General features: G+C 49.6%; 2 protein-coding genes across 2 annotated transcripts in view; one reads left to right on the top strand and one right to left on the bottom strand.

The window, feature by feature from the left end:
- The window catches only part of UCK1 (uridine-cytidine kinase 1), a 15266-nt gene extending 12836 nt beyond the window's left edge, over positions 1-2430 (bottom strand). The window contains exon 1 of the mRNA XM_072125592.1: positions 2209-2430. Within this exon, the coding sequence (XP_071981693.1) occupies positions 2209-2298 (90 nt within the window). The 5' untranslated portion in view covers positions 2299-2430. The remainder of the gene's footprint in view (positions 1-2208) is intronic.
- Positions 2431-2528: 98 nt separating this feature from the next.
- Positions 2529-14338, top strand: PRRT1B (proline rich transmembrane protein 1B). The gene is made up of 4 exons (XM_072123018.1): positions 2529-4165; positions 10802-11172; positions 12325-12447; positions 14032-14338. Exons 1-4 carry the CDS (start codon positions 4153-4155, stop codon positions 14176-14178), a joined length of 654 nt encoding a protein of 217 aa, XP_071979119.1. The 5' UTR covers positions 2529-4152; the 3' UTR covers positions 14179-14338.
- Positions 14339-14851: the final 513 nt, after the last annotated feature.

Genomic DNA, 14851 nt, shown 5'->3' with positions numbered 1-14851 from the left:
CCTGTCACTGGAGGGAAGGAGGGGGGGCACTGCCTGTCACTGGAGGAGGGGAGGGGGGGCACTGCCTGTCACTGGAGGAGGGGAGGGGGGGCACTGCCTGTCACTGGAGGAGGGGAGGGGGGGCACTGCCTGTCACTGGAGGAGGGGAGGGGGCACTGCCTGTCACTGGGAAGGAGGGGGGGCACTGTGTGTATCCTGTCACTGGAGGAGGGGAGGGGGGGCACTGCCTGTCACTGGAGGAGGGGAGGGGGGGGCACTGCCTGTCACTGGAGGAGGGGAGGGGGGGCACTGCCTGTCACTGGAGGAGGGGAGGGGGGGCACTGCCTGTCACTTGGAGGAGGGGGACGTGAGGGGGGGCACTGCCTGTCACTGGAGGAGAGGAGGGGGGGCACTGCCTGTCACTGGAGGAGATGAGGGGGGGGCACTGCCTGTCACTGGAGGAGATGAGGGGGGGCACTGCCTGTCACTGGAGGAGATGAGGGGGGGCACTGCCTGTCACTGGAGGAGATGAGGGGGGGCACTGCCTGTCACTGGAGGAGAGGAGGGGGGGCACTGCCTGTCACTGGAGGGAGAGGAGGGGGGCACTGCCTGTCACTGGAGGAGAGGAGGGGGGGGCACTGCCTGTCACTGGAGGAGATGAGGGGGGGCACTGCCTGTCACTGGAGGAGAGGAGGGGGGGGCACTGCCTGTCACTGGAGGAGAGGGGGGGGGGGGCACTGCCTGTCACTGGAGGAGAGGAGGGGGGGCACTGCCTGTCACTGGAGGAGAGGAGGGGGGGCACTGCCTGTCACTGGAGGAGAGGAGGGGGGGGGCACTGCCTGTCACTGGAGGAGAGGAGGGGGGGGGCACTGCCTGTCACTGGAGGAGAGGAGGGGGGCACTGCCTGTCACTGGAGGAGAGAGGGGGGCACTGCCTGTCACTGGAGGAGGGGGGGGCACTGCTGTCACTGGAGGAGGGGGGGGCACTGCCTGTCACTGGAGGAGGGGGGGGCACTGCCTGTCACTGGAGGAGGGGGAGGCACTGCCTGTCACTGGAGGAGGGGGGGCACTGCCTGTCACTGGAGGAGGGGAGGGGGGGCACTGCCTGTCACTGGAGGAGGGAGGGGGGCACTGCCTGTCACTGGAGGAGGGAGGGGGGGCACTGCCTGTCACTGGAGGAGGGGAGGGGGGGCACTGCCTGTCACTGGAGGAGGGAGGGGGGGGAGCACTGCCTGTCACTGGAGGAGGGGGGGGGCACTGCCTGTCACTGGAGGAGAGGAGGGGGGGGCACTGCCTGTCACTGGAGGAGAGGAGGGGGGGGCACTGCCTGTCACTGGAGGAGAGGAGGGGGGGGCACTGCCTGTCACTGGAGGAGGGAGGGGGGGGCACTGCCTGTCACTGGAGGAGAGGAGGGGGGGGCACTGCCTGTCACTGGAGGAGAGGAGGGGGGGGCACTGCCTGTCACTGGAGGAGAGGAGGGGGGCACTGCCTGTCACTGGAGGAGAGGAGGGGGGGCACTGCCTGTCACTGGAGGAGAGGAGGGGGGGCACTGCCTGTCACTGGAGGGAGAGGAGGGGGGGCACTGCCTGTCACTGGAGGAGAGGAGGGGGGGGCACTGCCTGTCACTGGAGGAGAGGGAGGGGGGGGGCACTGCCTGTCACTGGAGGAGAGGAGGGGGGGGGCACTGCCTGTCACTGGAGGAGAGGAGGGGGGGGGGGCACTGCCTGTCACTGGAGGAGAGGAGGGGGGGGGCACTGCCTGTCACTGGAGGAGAGGAGGGGGGGGCACTGCCTGTCACTGGAGGAGAGGAGGGGGGGGCACTGCCTGTCACTGGAGGAGAGAGGGGGGGGGCTCTGCCTGTCACTGGAGGAGAGGAGGGGGGGCACTGCCTGTCATTGGAGGAGAGGAGGGGGGGCACTGCCTGTCACTGGAGGAGAGGAGGGGGGGGCACTGCCTGTCACTGGAGGAGAGGAGGGGGGGCACTGCCTGTCACTGGAGGAGAGGAGGGGGGGGGGGGACTGCCTGTCACTGGAGGAGAGGAGGGGGGGGGGCACTGCCTGTCACTGGAGGAGGGGGGGGGGCACTGCCTGTCACTGGAGGAGAGGAGGGGGGGGCACTGCCTGTCACTGGAGGAGAGGAGGGGGGGACTGCCTGTCACTGCCGGGGCCCCGGGTTGCGGTACTTACCTGACACCCCTCAGGTCAGTGACATCTCTTGACCCCGCACTCACCTTTCCGCTGGCGGTGCCGCCGCTCACCCCGATGAGGAATGGCCGCTGGAGTCCGCGCTCCGGGGTTTCCATGCTCCCTGCTGAGGCCATGGCGGGAGAACCTGCGGGCAACGGGGACAGTGCGGAAACTACAACTCCCAGGAGACACCGCGGCAAGGACGGCCATCAGCGGACATTCCGCACAGCATGCTGGGAGCCAGGGCGCATGCGCTCCAGTACAGGTCATGTGACAGTACAATATCATGTGACGGGAGGGGCGGGGCTACAGGTGTCTTGTTTGCTTTAGTTTGTGACGTAGCTTGTGTGTGGTTCTCTCCCCCGCAAGACTCTTTCTATAATTACCGCAGTGTGTGAACTGAGGGAAAGATGGCGCTCACAGACTGCGGCTCCGGCGCGGAAAGGGGGTGGGGGGATACATAGTACAGGCACCTGGTTTGGTGTTTTTAGCCAAATTTGTTACTTTTGTAGAAGTCACCTTCACATCTGGAGCCCGGAGATAATTCCAGAAACACTGAAGGAAAACCTGGGGGGGTCTGAGGGGTAAGAGAAGGGTCCACGTGCCCCATGGGGGGTAGAAACTCTGCACCTGCCCTTTAAGAAGCCACCACAGTCTCATCACATCCTGAGACGATCAGCACCAGAACTGGGGGCAAAGCTGGGTGACAACATGGCCGCCTGCAGGTGCTGAGCGGGACCCTGACCCATAAGACACCAGTATAACACCTGGTAGGAGGGCGCCGGGGTGACAGGGGCTAACACTCCGCTTTCCCAGCGTCCTGCAAGATCAGACGTCACCCAGCTTTCCTCGATGCCTCAAGGACTGGCCCTTTAAACCTGCCGGTCAGGTCTGGCGCCGCTTATCTGCCGTGTGACCTCGAGAAGGCAATTAGTGGCTGTGGGAACCTCCATTATCAATGCTGGGAGGATTGTCAGGAGACTGGCGGCTACTCTGCCAGGAAAAGCTGAGTGACTGCAGCACATTCCGAGCTGCTACAATGTATCAGCGCAGGAGAAACATAAGGGCGAGGGCCAATGCTGCGCCAGTGTGTGAATAGAGATCAATCATCGCATATTGAGAAGTTCTGGGAGGTTCTGTTCTGTTTCTCACCATTTCTAGGATTTCTTCTTTCTGTTATTGAATGGGATCATAAATAGACAGGCTGAAAACCTAAGCCGAGTGCTTCTCACAACCACAGCTGAGGGTTTGTTACAATTGCAAACGGTTGTGAAACTCTTCTGTGATACTAGATGGCTACAATTCATCTGAACTGATACACAGTAACGCATCCGCAGCACAGATGTTACACTGCGGCAAACAATCAGGAGAGATAAGCGCTGCTCACAGAGCACAGTCTATTGCTGGTTACATTGTAACAAAGCTGCAGCTGTTACAGGAAGGATCGTTTAGTGACTAGAAATCTTAAGTTTATAGAACTTTCCATCTGTGAGGATTGTGGTTTATGGACCCGGGATGTGCGGGAGCTGATGGCACACAACGTCACATGGTGATGCACCTCTCAGGGGTGCAAGGGTGACCCCATCATTAGGGTGCACCCCCACCTGTCCAAGCCTGGATGATCTAATAAACTCAACCTTTCATACACGGGGTTAACATTGACCTGACCAGTACCAACCCCTTACGCGACCTACCTCCACCCTTTGTACCATGGTGGCATTGAGTGACATGGTACTGCCAGCCTTCCCTGTGAGCTCCGCGCCAGGAGCAGGGCTGCTATTTGCACAGCCTTCCGCAAACACGTCTGTCAATTATTAATGAGGAAGGAGAGAGCCAGGAACCCGAGCCCCGAGGCAGAGAGAAGGAGCAGGCACCGGAGCAGGGCGGCACAGCAGGGTGAGGATGAGCCAGCCCGAGCCCCTGGGCCAACAAGAGCGGCATTCATGAGAAGAAGAGGATAGCGCCCGTCATCAGAGAGTGCCAACACCATGGCGACTACAGGTACCACCCGGGCAGGGGGACACAACACGGGTATACATATGGGCAAGTGGCAAAGAGAAACAATACAAGAACATGTCTAGGAGATTGTGAACAATGTATCTACAAGGCAGCAGTAACCTGAGCAATAGAAGGCGGGTGTAGAACTACAACTCCCAGCAGGCACAAACTGAGAGCTTATAATAACACTCACTGTAAGAACCACGGAGAACCACAGGCATCTACAGCACCTGTCACTCATGGTAATAAGGTAAACTACAGTCACCTCACCCTAAGCTGATAACAGAGAGTAATAGATTGTATCCCCCCTGTACAGTCTCCTCTCCCCGGGGTGTAATGGCTGATAACAGAGAGTAATAGATTGTATCCCCCTGTACAGTCTCCTCTCCCCGGGGTGTAATGGCTGATAACAGAGAGTAATAGATTGTATCCTCCTGTACAGTCTCCTCTCCCCGGGGTGTAATGGCTGATAACAGAGAGTAATAGATTGTACCCCCCCCCCCCCTGTACAGTCTCCTCTCCCCGGGATGTAATGGCTGATAACAGAGAGTAATAGATTGTATCCCCCTGTACAGTCTCCTCTCCCCGGGGTGTAATGGCTGATAACAGAGAGTAATAGATTGTATCCCCCCTGTACAGTCTCCTCTCCCCGGGGTGTAATGGCTGATAACAGAGAGTAATAGATTGTATCCCCCCCTGTACAGTCTCCTCTCCCCGGGATGTAATGGCTGATAACAGAGAGTAATAGATTGTATCCCCCCTGTACAGTCTCCTATCCCCGGGATGTAATGGCTGATAACAGAGAGTAATAGATTGTATCCCCCCTGTACAGTCTCCTCTCCCCGGGATGTAATGGCTGATAACAGAGAGTAATAGATTGTATCCCCCCCTGTACAGTCTCCTCTCCCCGGGGTGTAATGGCTGATAACAGAGAGTAATAGATTGTATCCCCCTGTACAGTCTCCTCTCCCCGGGATGTAATGGCTGATAACAGAGAGTAATAGATTGTATCCCCCCCCCCTGTACAGGCTCCTCTCCCCGGGATGTAATGGCTGATAACAGAGAGTAATAGATTGTATCCCCCCCCCCCCCCGTACAGTCTCCTCTCCCCGGGATGTAATGGCTGATAACAGAGAGTAATAGATTGTATCCCCCCTGTACAGTCTCCTCTCCCCGGGATGTAATGGCTGATAACAGAGAGTAATAGATTGTATCCCCCTCTACAGTCTCCTCTCCCCGGGGTGTAATGGCTGATAACAGAGAGTAATAGATTGTATCCCCCCCCCTGTACAGTCTCCTCTCCCCGGGATGTAATGGCTGATAACAGAGAGTAATAGATTGTATCCCCCCCCCCCCCTGTACAGTCTCCTCTCCCCGGGATGTAATGGCTGATAACAGAGAGTAATAGATTGTATCCCCCCTGTACAGTCTCCTCTCCCCGGGATGTAATGGCTGATAACAGAGAGTAATAGATTGTATCCCCCCTGTACAGTCTCCTATCCCCGGGATGTAATGGCTGATAACAGAGAGTAATAGATTGTATCCCCCCCTGTACAGTCTCCTCTCCCCGGGATGTAATGGCTGATAACAGAGAGTAATAGATTGTATCCCCCCCTGTACAGTCTCCTCTCCCCGGGGTGTAATGGCTGATAACAGAGAGTAATAGATTGTATCCCCCTGTACAGTCTCCTCTCCCCGGGGTGTAATGGCTGATAACAGAGAGTAATAGATTGTATCCCCCTGTACAGTCTCCTCTCCCCGGGATGTAATGGCTGATAACAGAGAGTAATAGATTGTATTCCCCCCCCCTGTACAGTCTCCTCTCCCCGGGATGTAATGGCTGATAACAGAGAGTAATAGATTGTATCCCCCCCCCCCCTGTACAGTCTCCTCTCCCCGGGATGTAATGGCTGATAACAGAGAGTAATAGATTGTATCCCTCTGTACAGTCTCCTCTCCCCAGGATGTAATGGCTGATAACAGAGAGTAATAGATTGTATCCCTCTGTACAGTCTCCTGTCCCCGGGATGTAATGGCTGATAACAGAGAGTAATAGATTGTATCCCCCCCTGTACAGTCTCCTCTCCCCGGGATGTAATGGCTGATAACAGAGAGTAATAGATTGTATCCCCCCCCCCCCCCCCCCTGTACAGTCTCCTCTCCCCGGGGTGTAATGGCTGATAACAGAGAGTAATAGATTGTATCCCCCTCTACAGTCTCCTCTCCCCGGGATGTAATGGCTGATAACAGAGAGTAATAGATTGTATCCCCCCCCCTGTACAGTCTCCTCTCCCCGGGATGTAATGGCTGATAACAGAGAGTAATAGATTGTATCCCCCCCTGTACAGTCTCCTCTCCCCGGGATGTAATGGCTGATAACAGAGAGTAATAGATTGTATCCCTCTGTACAGTCTCCTGTCCCCGGGGTGTAATGGCTGATAACAGAGAGTAATAGATTGTATCCCCCCTGTACAGTCTCCTCTCCCCGGGATGTAATGGCTGATAACAGAGAGTAATAGATTGTATCCCCCCCTGTACAGTCTCCTCTCCCCGGGATGTAATGGCTGATAACAGAGAGTAATAGATTGTATCCCCCCCCCTGTACAGTCTCCTCTCCCCGGGATGTAATGGCTGATAACAGAGAGTAATAGATTGTATCCCCCCCCCTGTACAGTCTCCTCTCCCCGGGATGTAATGGCTGATAGCAGAGAGTAATAGATTGTATCCCCCCTGTACAGTCTCCTCTCCCCGGGATGTAATGGCTGATAACAGAGAGTAATAGATTGTATCCCCCCCTGTACAGTCTCCTCTCCCCGGGATGTAATGGCTGATAACAGAGAGTAATAGATTGTATCCCCCCTGTACAGTCTCCTCTCCCCGGGATGTAATGGCTGATAACAGAGAGTAATAGATTGTATCCCCCCCTGTACAGTCTCCTCCCCCCGGGATGTAATGGCTGATAACAGAGAGTAATAGATTGTATTCCCCAATACTACAGTTGGATCTAACGTGCCCACAGGTAGTCCTATTCCTGTACATAGGGGGCAGTATTATAGTAGTTATATTCCTGTACATAGGGGGCAGTATTATAGTAGTTATATTCCTGTACATAGGGGCAGTATTATAGTAGTTATATTCTTGTACATAGGGGGCAGTATTATAGTAGTTATATTCCTGTACATAGGGGGCAGTATTATAGTAGTTATATTCTTGTACATAGGGGGCAGTATTATAGTAGTTATATTCTTGTACATAGGGGCAGTATTATAGTAGTTATATTCTTGTACATAGGGGGCAGTATTATAGTAGTTATATTCTTGTACATAGCGGGCAGTATTATAGTAGTTATATTCCTGTACATAGGGGGCAGTATTATAGTAGTTATATTCCTATACATAGGGGGCAGTATTATAGTAGTTATATTCCTGTACATAGGGGGCAGTATTATAGTAGTTATATTCCTGTACATAGGGGGCAGTATTATAGTAGTTATATTCTTGTACATAGGGGGCAGTATTATAGTAGTTATATTCTTGTACATAGGGGGCAGTATTATAGTAGTTATATTCTTGTACATAGAGGGCAGTATTATAGTAGTTATATTCTTGTACATAGGGGGCAGTATTATAGTAGTTATATCCCTGTACATAGGGGGCAGTATTATAGTAGTTATATTCCTGTACATAGGGGGCAGTATTATAGTAGTTCTATTCCTGTACATAGGGGGCAGTATTATAGTAGTTCTATTCCTGTACATAGGGGGCAGTATTATAGTAGTTCTATTCCTGTACATAGGGGGCAGTATTATAGTAGTTCTATTCCTGTACATAGGGGGCAGTATTATAGTAGTTCTATTCCTGTACATAGGGGGCAGTATTATAGTAGTTGTATTCTTGTACATAGGGGGCAGTATTATAGTAATTATATTCTTGTACATAGGGGGCAGTATTATAGTAGTTATATTCCTGTACATAGGGGGCAGTATTATAGTAGTTATATTCCTGTACATAGGGGGCAGTATTATAGTAGTTATATTCCTGTACATAGGGGGCAGTATTGTAGTAGTTATATTCTTTTACATAGGGGGCAGTATTATAGTAGTTATATTCCTGTACATAGGGGGCAGTATTATAGTAGTTCTATTCCTGTACATAGGGGGCAGTATTATAGTAGTTATATTCCTGTACATAGGGGGCAGTATTATAGTAGTTATATTCTTGTACATAGGGGGCAGTATTATAGTAGTTCTATTCCTGTACATAGGGGGCAGTATTATAGTAGTTCTATTCCTGTACATAGGGGGCAGTATTATAGTAGTTCTATTCCTGTACATAGGGGGCAGTATTATAGTAGTTATATTCCTGTACATAGGGGGCAGTATTATAGTAGTTATATTCTTGTACATAGGGGGCAGTATTATAGTAGTTATATTCCTGTACATAGGGGCAGTATTATAGTAGTTATATTCTTGTACATAGGGGGCAGTATTATAGTAATTATATTCTTGTACATAGGGGGCAGTATTATAGTAGTTATATTCCTGTACATAGGGGGCAGTATTATAGTAGTTATATTCTTGTACATAGGGGGCAGTATTATAGTAGTTATATTCCTGTACATAGGGGGCAGTATTATAGTAGTTATATTCTTGTACATAGGGGCAGTATTATAGTAGTTATATTCCTGTACATAGGGGGCAGTATTATAGTAGTTATATTCCTGTACATAGGTGGCAGTATTATAGTAGTTATATTCCTGTACATAGGGGGCAGTATTATAGTAGTTATATTCCTGTACATAGGGAGCAGTATTATAGTAGATATATTCTTGTACATAGGGGGCAGTATTATAGTAGTTATATTCCTGTACATAGGGGGCAGTATTATAGTAGTTATATTCCTGTACATAGGGGGCAGTATTATAGTAGTTATATTCCTGTACATAGGAGGCAGTATTATAGTAGTTATATTCTTGTACATAGGGGGCAGTATTATAGTAGTTATATTCCTGTACATAGGGGGCAGTATTATAGTAGTTATATTCCTGTACATAGGGGGCAGTATTATAGTAGTTATATTCCTGTACATAGGGAGCAGTATTAGAGTAGTTATATTCCTGTACATAGGGAGCAGTATTAGAGTAGTTATATTCCTGTACATAGGGAGCAGTATTATAGTAGTTATATTCCTGTACATAGGGGGCAGTATTATAGTAGTTATATTCCTGTACATAGGGGGCAGTATTATAGTAGTTATATTCCTGTACATAGGGGGCAGTATTATAGTAGTTATATTCTTGTACATAGGGGGCAGTATTATAGCAGTTATATTCCTGTACATAGGGGGCAGTATTATAGTAGTTATATTCCTGCACATAGGGGGCAGTATTATAGTAGTTATATTCTTGTACATAGGGGGCAGTATTATAGTAGTTATATTCCTGTACATAGGGGCAGTATTATAGTAGTTATATTCCTGTACATAGGGGGCAGTATTATAGTAGTTATATTCCTGTACATAGGGGGCAGTATTATAGTAGTTATATTCCTGTACATAGGGGGCAGTATTATAGTAGTTATATTCCTGTACATAGGGGGCAGTATTATAGTAGATATATTCTTGTACATAGGGGGCAGTATTATAGTAGTTATATTCCTGTACATAGGGGGCAGTATTATAGTAGTTATATTCCTGTACATAGGGGGCAGTATTGTAGTAGTTATATTCTTTTACATAGGGGGCAGTATTATAGTAGTTATATTCCTGTACATAGGTATCGTCTATTGCGGAGCAGGGGTGTAGTAGTGACGTCAGTAGTAAGATGATGGGTTGGGTGCTCGGTGTAGTAAGGTCATGTTCCTGGAGTATGTACACGGCTCCCGCTCCCATATTCCAGCCCTTTGCCCTGTGGCGCTCGTCCTTGCTGCACTTGAGGTTGTGAGCAGTAGATTACAGCGGGTAAAGTTCTGGTGACACTTGTAGATAGCAGCCTGTATTACAGTAAGTGGGGTGCAGCGGGGGGACAGAGGGGGGTGGAGCGGGGGACAGTGGGGTCTGTGATTGCGGAGATGGGACCAGGTAATCTCAAAGATTTCCTCATAACGACATCGAATACTTCAGGGAAACTAAACCGCAGCAGAGATGCAGGAGGATTACACCGGATTATAGGCAGGACCTGCTCCTAATCCCAGGGCGCTACCTGCAGGAAGAATCCTATATCAGGTCAGGAGATGTGTCAGGTGACGGGAAAGCTGTGTGACAACATATACGGCCTCATCACATCCCTCAGGGGTCGTCACCAGGAATCCTAAATGCTCCAGTTCTACTGTAACCCTAATACCGAACGGTTCAGAAACAAATGATGTATCACAACCATAGTGGTCACCCAGCTTTCCCAGACCCTGATACACACTATATATTAGTAATGGTGCTCTATCCTCGTTTTGCTGATCTGTGAATCCTTCAGACAATAGTGACAAACCCTCAGTTGTGATGAGTAGAGACAATGCTCTGATACACTGTAACGATCAGCAGTCTCCAGACTTGATACAAATGTAACAAACTGTTGCAGTTCAGACTGACTTGCATTGTATTCATCGTCAGTAATTACACACTGATGACATCTCCCTGACTTTTCCAGGTTCTGCAGAAATAGAGGTCCAGGTCCAGGAGGAAGAGCAGGGGAGCAGAGCACAGTCAGAAATGAGCCCAAGAGCTGACACTCCAGGAGACATAATGCCTGTGCAGCCCAAGGCGACATCAGAGGAGCCTAAAGGAATAGAGAACACCGGATTTGTGGGGGACCCCCCTCCGTATTCTCCCCCGGATCCCAAGATCGCTCATCTCCTGTATCCGAATTACCCAGCAAACTTCTCTGGGAACATGCCTGTCTACTACCAGTCCGGAGCCGCCATGCCCAGCGCGTACCCGCCGGGGACCTACCCCTATATAATAGTAAGATGGGGGGGGCTTCTGTGTAATTACATAATCACCAAACTTTACTCCCATAATGCATAGGCAAGACCTGAAGGATACATTTGCTTTCCGGCCTCAGGAAAAGCTGGATTATTGGTTAATCACTGCACCTGGGCAATGGTTCGGGAGGGAGGGGGTGGTGCCCCCTATACAGTAACTTCCCTCACCTGGTCCTGGGGAGGTAATAAGATCAGGGCTCCTTGTTCTGGGAGCTCCATGAATTATTGATGTCCCAGTGATCCGGAGCCGCCCCTCCCCCAGGAAACTGCACAGAACTCATCCACTAAACCTTAAAGAGAACCCGTCATGCAAAATAACCCCCTAAACTAAATATATTTTCATAAACTGCCATTAGAGAGCATTGCCTCTATCCCTTCATTGTCCCTCTCCATGTCCAATGAAGAATTAGCATATTCAAGCTGTCCACCTTATTCATGAGTGGGAGGCACAGCCACATCCCCAGTGCATGACTGACTGCTGCTCCATGTGCTTGCTGGTGGCCACGCCCCCTGCAGCCTGTGTGTGTATGAGATACTCCTATACACATGACGGACAGCGTGTGTGTTTAGGAGAGATACTACAGCTCCAGGCTGCAGCCATGTTACAGCAGAACATGTCAGGTACATGTCAGGTGTAGCTGATGTCTGTGTCTCACACATGTTATAGCAGAATATGTCAAGTACTTGTGTAGCTGATGTCTGTGTCTCACGCATGTTATAGCAGAACATGTCAGGTACTTGTGTAGCTGATGTCTGTGTCTCACACATGTTATAGCAGAACATGTCAGGTACCTGTGTAGCTGATGTCTGTGTCTCTCACCTGTATATTAGGAGGATGCAGCATGTCAGCAGATGCAGCACAGACACTAGCCATCCTTTACTATACATTACACACAGACATGAGCAGGGGGAGGGGTAACAGGGGTGACATCACTGCCTCTGACCATGTGACCAGCCTCATTTACATGATAAAGAATAGATGATTTTATAATGATTAATGTATGAAATGACTAGATAAAGGCTGGGATGGGATCCTTGTGAGCTGCTCCAACACATAGTGGTGACAGGACAAGTGACACAGACCTGATGACAGGTGTCCATTAAAAATCGTTCCTGTTAACCCTCAATAGCCTGGATGATTGTATAAGTGACCTGAGCTGTGGCCATTGCTTTGCCCACAGAATGACAGCTCCGGGGCGCGGCGCCACCACCGCCCGAGGCCAGGACCAAGGACTACATGGTGGAGTCGGTGCTGGTCACCTTCTTCTGCTGCTTCCTGACTGGGATCATCGCTGTGGTGTACTCACACGAGGTAAGAGATCCGGGATCAGGCTCAATAGAGGAGCTGCCCTTTAAATCCCGATTCCGGGAGATTTCAAGGCGGCCGCGGATCCTCTGCCAAGCAAATCACGGATCGGAGGTAAATTATTCAGAGTGGAAAAAGCAAAAGCGTCCGGAGTCCAGAGGAATAATGTAATCCATAGATTATTAATGGGGAGAATAGGATATGGGCCGAACCAATGCAGATTAACCCTATAATGACCCCTGGGCCTTAAAGGGACCTCAGGTGACCCTGGTGATCAGCTGGTATCCATGATCTGCTCCTAGTAACTCTATGGGAACCTTCCAGGACTACACACAGTTTAACTATATATTTTATCCCCTTGAGTCGAGGATGAAATGTCATTTCTAGAATTTCCTCTTTTAGGTGAAATCTCACCAGTTTTCAAACAAAAAGGTTCCCCTAAAATCTTGTGACAATAAGCAGAGAAGAGTCAGATTTAACCGAGATAAGTTTACAGGGTGCAGATTAGATCAGACGCCCATAACTTCTGTTCTATAGCACCTACAAACATGCTGCTGGTGTCATTGTGGAGATACAATTTACATCTAACATATCGCATCAGGCTTGTGGTTCTGTGAGATGGATACTATCAGTCTTTATCTTTGGTTCTGTAGACCATAGGACCACAAGCTAGATATGATCTGAAAGATGACATTCTTATCTTTAATATGGCACCAGCAGCCTGTATATAGGAGCTATGTCACATTAGATCGGAACTTGAATTGACCCTCCCCCTGAAGCCTCAAACCTTGACTCCTCTCAGGTAATTCTGACTCTTCTCTGCTCATTGCCACTCGGCTTTGGAAGAGGTAAAAGGATGATATAAAAGAGGGCATTCTAGAAAGGACCTTTCATCCACTTGCTGAGGGGGCAAGTCCTGCTGACAGGTTCTCATGATGATTGCTTTAGCTTACACAACATCACATTTAAAGGAAACGTACCATGTGATTTGATGCATTATGAAGCAAACATTCCCTGAGACTGCTGCAGCTACACTGATGCAGGATCATATCTTGGTTAATCCCTAAGCTGGTTTTGCTGAAAAAAAACCTATTATAACATTCAGGACCTTGGGAAAGCTGGGTCAGGCTGGCTGCCAACATAAACACAGGAGCTTTTCATTAGACATGGAGGTTAGTCAAGACATGACTAATCAACCTGAGCTGCATCACTCATACACAGCAGCTGGGGGAATGGTGCAGCAATTGATTATTCTGCCTTCAGACACAACCCAGGGATTACTTCATCCTCTCCTACAGTGAATAACTCACCTGCTAAGAGAAGCGCTAAAGCAGTCATGGAAGTGACAGAGCTTCATTATCATAATGTTATAATTGTTTTATCAGCAAAACCCCTCAGCACCGGGATTAACCAAGATCTGATCCTGCATCAGTGTAGCTGCAGCATTCTCAGGGTATGTTTGCTTTATAATGTATCATATCACATGGTAGGTTTCCTTTAAAGAGACTGGATCCTCTGCCCGTCCAGGGAGGTCACGTCTCTAGGACGACTTACAGCTCTGTGTCACCCACCTGTCTGTCTCCTCCACAGACTCGCACGGCTCTGAGCAGAGGCGACGTCCTGCAGGCTCAGGAGTCCTCCCGCAAGGCTCGCTCACTGGTCCTCTTCAGCCTGCTCTTCGGGGTCTTCATCTCGGTCAGCTGGATCATCTACGTGGTGGTCACCATATTCTTATGATGGAGGAGGAATCACTGGGGACTGGAAAGAGAACCTCCTGCAGAGACTAATCATCACAACTCGTCCTAATTGCCCCATCAGGGGGCGGAGCCAGGACCTGGAGGCGGAGCTCTGTGTATATGTACAGGAAATATTTCAATACAATGTAACTTTTTTTTAAGTAATCTCTGTATAACATTCTCCAGTCTCCAAATAACTAGAACCCCAAATCATTAAACACGAGGGCGGCGGAGGGGCCAGTGCACCATCATCAGGAGCAGTAAAGGGGGAAATACATGTGATTGTGTCATGAAAAGTTATACAGTTTTCCTATATACTTTCTGTATTAATTCCTCTGCTTGCTGTCAATCTATAGAAAGCTTCCAGTGGAGCATGGTCACACAGACGTGCAGCTAACGAGCCGTGCGCCTGTGTGACCAGGGTCAGATATCTGTCCACTGGAAACAATGAAGCTTTCTATAGATTGACAGCAAGCAGAGATGTAGAAAACCCTGATCAACTAATACAGAAAGTATATTGAAGAAATTTCTAATTTTTCATCTTGCAAACAATAACATTAATTTGCCGAAATGAGAATGAAGGTTTCCATTCACTAACAGCAAACACAGGACATTATCAGTACAGAATAAGCTTTGGTGAATGGTAGGAAAGGGAGGTTTGTTATCTCCTAAAC

Source organism: Engystomops pustulosus, chromosome 9 (genome assembly GCF_040894005.1).
Source record: "Engystomops pustulosus chromosome 9, aEngPut4.maternal, whole genome shotgun sequence".
Lineage (NCBI taxonomy): Eukaryota > Metazoa > Chordata > Amphibia > Anura > Leptodactylidae > Engystomops > Engystomops pustulosus.
The sequence above is the reverse complement of the archived record's forward strand: the minus strand, read 5'-3'. Positions and strand labels throughout refer to the sequence as shown.